At 46.5% G+C, this 6,736-nt stretch overlaps 1 protein-coding gene across 1 annotated transcript; it reads left to right on the top strand.

The window, feature by feature from the left end:
• Positions 1 to 2,726: 2,726 nt before the first annotated feature.
• On the top strand, positions 2,727 to 6,534 carry LOC308076381 (chemerin-like receptor 1; the record flags this gene model as incomplete). The annotated part of the gene is made up of 2 exons (XM_080416613.1): positions 2,727 to 3,909; positions 6,506 to 6,534. The coding sequence occupies 2 exons, from the start codon at positions 2,727 to 2,729 to the stop codon at positions 6,532 to 6,534; spliced, it is 1,212 nt and encodes a 403-aa protein (XP_080272739.1).
• Between the last annotated feature and the right edge of the window lie 202 nt (positions 6,535 to 6,736).

The following is a 6,736-nucleotide window of genomic DNA, read 5'->3' as shown; positions in this document are numbered from 1 at the left end:
TTGGGAGCCCTGCTCGTCGTCAACGTCATCTCAGAATGATACTCCAGAATATCTTGAACTTCATGAGCTGTCCACTTGTCTATTGTTTTTGACCTGAAAGTCATAGCAAGCTCAGTGGAGGGGCAGTTCTTTATGAACATACGTGTCACTTCGGTGCTAGGGCTGTCTAGAGTCTTGCCTTGTTCCCTCAGACGCTCAGTGGCTAGGTCGACAGCACGGTTCAGCCTGAGCCAGTAGTCAAACGCATCCTCACCCTTCTCAGGAAGAGTGGTGTAGAAGTCTGCTAACGGGAGCGATGAGCATGTGGCAGAATCAAAGTGCTTCCGCAGGAGGCCATAAACGGCGTCAGGGTTGCGGGTGATGTCGATATCACTGTTCCTGGTTCCAAACCTGACGACATCCTTGGCTTTGCCTCTGAGGTGAACGAGAATCTCCTCTGCTTGTTCCTCAGGTTGCAAATTCCCTCTCTTAATGAAACTCCTCATGATCTCCTCCCACTCCTGTATGGAAACAGAGTCTGAGCTGTCTCCTCTGAAGCAGGGGGGCTCCTTCAGCTTCCGATGGGACACATATTGCAAATGGGAGGCATCAAGTGCATTTGTAGCAGACACATTGGCATGGGTAGGTGTAGGGGCCGCACTGTGCAAAGGGGTACTGACAAATATATTGGCATGGTTAGGTGGAGGGGCAGCACTGTGTAAAGGGGTACTGGCAAGCACATTGTCATGGGCAGGTGAAGGGGCAGCACTGAGTAAAGAGGTACTGACAGACGGACTGAGATGGGAAATAATCTCCTGTGCTACTCGCTGGCTGACCTGCTGAATCAATACGTCACCCATCTGACTAATAATACTGGCAGCAATGACATCAGGGGTAGGGACAGGGGAGCCTGGACTTTGGCTAGCTGGGGCAGGGAGACCTGTGCTTTGTCTGGCTGGGGCAGGGGAACCTGTATGTTGGCTGGCTGGGGCAGGGGGACCTGTATGTTGGCTGGCTGGGGCAGGGGGACCTGTGCTTTGACTGGCTGGGGTAGGGGCAACATCTGTACTGAACAAAGGGGCCCCTGATGTACTCTGGACACTTGACATCACAATACCACCCCCCTGAACAGGACTGTTAAACTGTAAAGTCACAGGAGGCTTAAAACCTCTACCTCTGCCAACCCCAAAAGGAGTTACAAAAAATCCCCCCTGAGAATTACTCATGCTAAACAATCAAGTGAACAGCATACAATGTCATTAAAGAAAGAAAAAAAATCCACAAAAGTCTTGCACGGATAACTGGTAAAAATAAAAAAAATGAATCCTCAATCTGACCACTAGTACTGTATCAGAGCAACACATCCACCTGACTTCATGGACTGTAGACGAACAGCAGCAGCAGAACAGTTCCCGGATCGCTCTGTAGCATCCACAGCTTAACAGAAGAGTCTCGAGTCACGGCACCAATGTGACCTCCTCTATCCTGTCCTGCCTGCTGTATCACCAAGGACCGACACGAAACAGGTGCTGGAGCAATAGAGTGTGGTTTTATTCTGTAAGCACAATTTGGGACACACAACCACAGCTCTTAATAAAGTACAGACAGTCTTGGGTCATCTCTTTCATAAAGGATTCCTCTGGACTAACAGACTTATCAAACATGGATCGTATAGTGGAATTAGTTTTACACAAAGTCTGACAAAAATGCATTTCCTTATAAAATACATGAATTCAATATCACAGCAATACATTACAAAATAGCAGAATAACCTTTTCCCTCTAAAGCTCCATTTTTACATGTTACAAATGTCAGAATGCACAACCATGAACTTTACTGCCGCCCTGCTGGAATCAATGCAGAATTGCAGGTTGGCCTCTCAAATAATTATGCCACTGCATACTGTACAAAATAATAATAACAAAACCTCAAAACAATATTACACAGAGGACATACCTGTAAGCACAATTTGGGACACACAACCACAGCTCTTAGTAAAGTACAGACAGTCTTGGGTCATCTCCTGTTCAGAGACAGCATGTTTCATGTTAGTGGGCTCATATATAACAGCAGATAGCTTAGCATAAGCTAATCGTTTTTTAACCATGAAATAACCAATTCCATAAAATCAAATATAAAAACGAGTGTTACTAGACAACAAATAATGAACACAAGAGCATATTTGGCCACTCTAATGAAACACAGTTCATGTTAATTAATTATTTAGAGACAGGAGACCATCTTACTTTCATAAAGGATTCCTCTGGACTGAGGACCCACAATGCAACACAACAACTTCAGAATAAGATGCATCACATACAAAAGGGAATTAAATAGCTATGGCTGTGTCCCAAGTTTAACATAATTGATAATAAACAGGGTATTTGTTAACAATGTTACATATATATATATATATATATATATGAGAAACATTTTAACAATATAAATCTTGCATGGGGGTCCCTGGCAACAAATAATGTCAGTATAATAATACATGGTCTGTTAACCCATTTTGGGCAGGAACCCCTATTTGTAGCTATACCTTTCAGGACAGGAACCCCTTTTGGGGTTCTTGTTGCTATGTACAGTATAACAACATAACATTTTTTTTATTTTTTTAATACATATTTGAAGTTTTTCAGAAAACTTAGGTCAGGATTTAGAAGGCGTTTTTAGAATCGGCTTCAGGTCTAAATGGGTTAAAACAGAGCATTAACCTTTGTTTTGTCATTTTAGGTTTTAGGACTATGGAGATTATGACCACAACTGCTGTTTATCACAATAAAGAGACGGATCTGTCTGCTGGAAACGGCTCTTTCTCGGGAGAAAATGAGAAGTACGATTATGCTGAACTTCTAAAACCCTTGAAGATCGTGTCCCTCATCATTTTAAGCCTGTTCTTTGTGCTCGGCCCGTTGGGGAACGGCATCGTCATCTGGGCGACAGGCTTCAAAATGAAGAAAACCGTCAACATCGTTTGGTACCTCAACCTCGCTGTGGCCGACTTCCTGGTTACAGCGTCCCTGCCCCTGATCATCACACAAACAGCTCTGGACGACCACTGGCCTTTTGGTAAATTCATGTGCAAAATGAACTTTACCATGTTCTTCATTAACATGTATGCCAGCATCTACATCCTGGTGGTCATCAGTGTTGACAGATGTGTATGTGTGGTGTGTCCAGTGTGGGCCCAGAACCACCGCAGTGTCAGGAAGGCGTCTTGGGTGAGTCTGGGTGTCTGGGTGCTGGCTTTGGCTCTCAGCTCCCCTTACTTCATCTTTAGGGACACACAGCCTTCAGGCCATGATGAGGTCACCATCTCGTGCTACAACAACTTTGAACCCACCGGTAACTACAGTACACCAGAAGTGAGGCAGCTGTGGGGATTTACATCTAGGGTCATGCTCATCACTCAATTCCTCATGGGATTTGTGGTCCCTTTCACTGTCATCGTCTCCTGCTATTCTGTCATCATCTACCGGCTCAGGAACAACCGCTCGCTGGCCAGCCAATCACGTCGCCCCCTCAAAATCATAGCAACTGTTATCACCGCATTTGTCCTGTGCTGGGCCCCCTTACACATCTTGGATCTGATTATTTTTGTGACAGAGTACAGTGAAACACTGGGCCATGTGGTCACCATCTGGATCCCCATAACTTTCGGCCTGGCACTTCTGAACAGCTGCCTGAACCCGCTGCTGTACGTGTTCATGGGTCAGGATTTCAAGGCTGTATTCCACAGCTCTATCCTAAAGGTGCTGGAGAAAGCCTTCGCTGAAGAGCTGCCTCAGACCAACACTTCCGCTAACCCAGGGAGAACCAGTGAAGAGCTGCCTCAGACCAACACTTCCACTAACCCAAGGAGAACCAGTGAAGAGCTGCCTCACACCAACACTTCCACAAGGAGCACCAGTCAAGTAGCCTGCCCCAGTGCGTCTGATATCTGGCATAGAGGGGCGGATTCAAAAACTCAGGAGAAAACAGCCGGGGGCTCCCATTGGTTCACCGATCTCTGCGCCCGCCCCCGCCCCGCTCCGCGCCCCTCCTTCTCCCCAATGTGCAGCATTGAGAGCCCTGACGTCACAACATTTGGAGCGACGCCCACTGCACTCTGGTTGGTTGGGGAAATGAAAGGTTGACTCCCACTTCCTATGCCAGGAATGTCAACAGGCTACCAGTCAAGAGACTGCCTTGTCTGAGACACAGGTTTAGGGTCGTCTTTGAATGTACTTTAATATGTAAATGGCTTTTCTTCTCAGTAGGCTATGTTCTCCAAAATTGAAACAATGATGAGAAATATCCAAAATAAATGTTGAAGTAACAGTTTTAAAAAACAATATTATTTGGAGGTTCTCTTTGACATGCATCTTTATGTTTTGAGTTTCTTCTCTCCCTGTCCTCCTTTTGTTTTTTCTCCTTTTTCTAAATAACAACAAAATGATGGAGCTTATGCAAAATATAATATTCCACCCGCTTCTTTAAACATGTAAACCAGTGATGTGACAATAAAGTTGCTTCTTTACTCAGGTTTCAGCTTGTAATTGTACACAGTCATAAAACACATTTTACATTTGTGTTTGTTTGTTTTGGTCATTGGATTTGTATTTAGCAGAACTATGGCCCTATGAGTAGAAGTTAAAAAGGTTTTGGAGGTGCAATGTATAGACCAATTATTTGTTTACACACATTGAGACGCACAGGTGCCGGGTTCATGTAATAATCAATTCCCTACCAATCTGGGAACCCATCGCCAACTGAAAATGAAAAACAGCGCCCTCTGCTGTTTGTTCTATGTCTGTTGGCTCTGGGCGGACGAAAACGTAGAGCCAGAGCGCAAGGAAACTGGTGCGACTATGTTTTCATTCCCACTAACAATATTTCTACACGGAACACTAACACCACTTCTCCCAGAGAACATGGATCGTTTTGGTTATAAGCCCACTTGTTTCTATGATGAAAGAGTAAGTTAAAATGTGAATATCTTTCCGTGGTTTTGTCTGCTCCGCGGACGCTATTGTTAAATTAGTTTCGGTTTGTTTCAAGGGGGGAATGATCGACGGACACGTGAATCCCGCCCACTACATTTGATTGGGTAAAGCGCGGCCCGCTTCCTGATCTGAAGGCACGCCCATGCGCACATGTTATGACGAACCTCACCGACAGATTCCAACGCAGTGCAGAATCTGTTCTTGAGAGATTAATTCCCTACAGATCCCCAAACCTGTTGTTTTGGAGATCAGTCCATATATGGGCATATCAGTCATGACATCAATGATCTCCATATATGGGCATAAAAGTGACAAGGACTAACAGATACAGAGATCTCCATATTTGGGCATATCAGTTGGGTTGGCAGTGTGACGTAGATGTGATTTGGGGCTGGTCTGCTAATTTCCAGAAAATGGAAATACTCTCCTGTTTCACTGTCACAATTCTCTCCTACCTCATTTGAATTTCATGTGGTCACTGTTTCTCATCCAGTCAAGCTTACCATTGCAGTTGTTTATCGCCCACCGGGCCCTGCTGGTGGCTTCCTGGAGGAGCTGGACCATCTAGTCTCTCACTTCCCTGTCGATGGCTCTGGATTCATCCTTCTGGGTGACTTCAACCTCCCGACTGAGAAGCAGCTAGACCCACTACTTTCGTTTCTCGCCGCCTTTGACCTAGTTATTTCCCCATCTCCTCCTACCCATGAGGCGGGCAACCAACTGGACCTGATCTTCACCAGAGGCTGCTCTATTGCTAACCTGTCTGTCACTCCTCTTTCCAGTGAAAAGGGTAAGAAACTCTCTGATCACTACTTCATGTCCTACTCTCTCTCTCTCTCCTCTCCCCCCTCACAGCCCCTCCCTACCCACATGATTTCCTCACGTCACAATCTTCGCTCACTTTCCTCCACTGATCTTTCCTCTTCTGTTCTCTCTGCTCTCCCTGACCCTGAATCCTTTGCTCTTCTATCCCCTGATACCGCCACAGATCTTCTTTTCTCTACTCTATCCTCTTCTCTCGACCATCTCTGTCCCCTCACCACCAGGCCTGCACGCCAAACTCCACCTGCCCCCTGGTTGTCGGACTCAGTGCGGACTGAGAGACGGAGCCTGAGAGCGGCTGAGCGCAAATGGAGAAATGGCAACCTCCTGGAGGACCTTCTCACCTTCCAATCTCTCATTTCTACTTTTTCCTCCTCTCTATCAGCTGCTAAAGCTGCTTTTTTCTGCACTAAAATTCAGGCTTCTGCTTCCAACCCTAAAAAACTCTTTGAAACTTTCTCCTCTCTCCTGCAACCACCACCCCCTCCTCCCTCCTCGTCCCTCCTCCCTGACGATTTTGCCAACTTCTTTGACAAGAAGGTGAACGATATCCGATCCTCCTTCCCTCCTCCCCCGGCTGGTGCCCTGCGCACTACCCACACCCGTCTGCCTGCCACCCCCCCTCTCTACCTTCATCTACTCCTCTTCCCCCCCATCCCCTCTCTATCCCACTTCTCTCCCCTCTCCCCTAACAAGGTCCTTCTCCTTGTTACCAGGTAACAAGGAGAAGGACGAGAGAGCATGAGGCATGAGCACCTCATGCTCAGAGAGCATGAGGTGGGGCGACTAGAGTCTAGTCGCCCCACCTCATGCTCTCTGGACCTGGTCCCATCCACTCTGTTGCAGTCTATTGCACCTGAACTTCTTCCCTTCTTAACCCACCTTATTAACACCTCTCTGACATCTGGCTACTTTCCCTCTACTTTCAAGACTGCCAGAGTCACCCG

Source organism: Gymnoscopelus braueri (assembly GCF_963280865.1).
Source record: "Gymnoscopelus braueri genome assembly, chromosome: 20".
NCBI classification, from domain to species: Eukaryota; Metazoa; Chordata; class Actinopteri; order Myctophiformes; family Myctophidae; genus Gymnoscopelus; species Gymnoscopelus braueri.
This window is presented reverse-complemented; position numbering and strand designations above follow the sequence as displayed.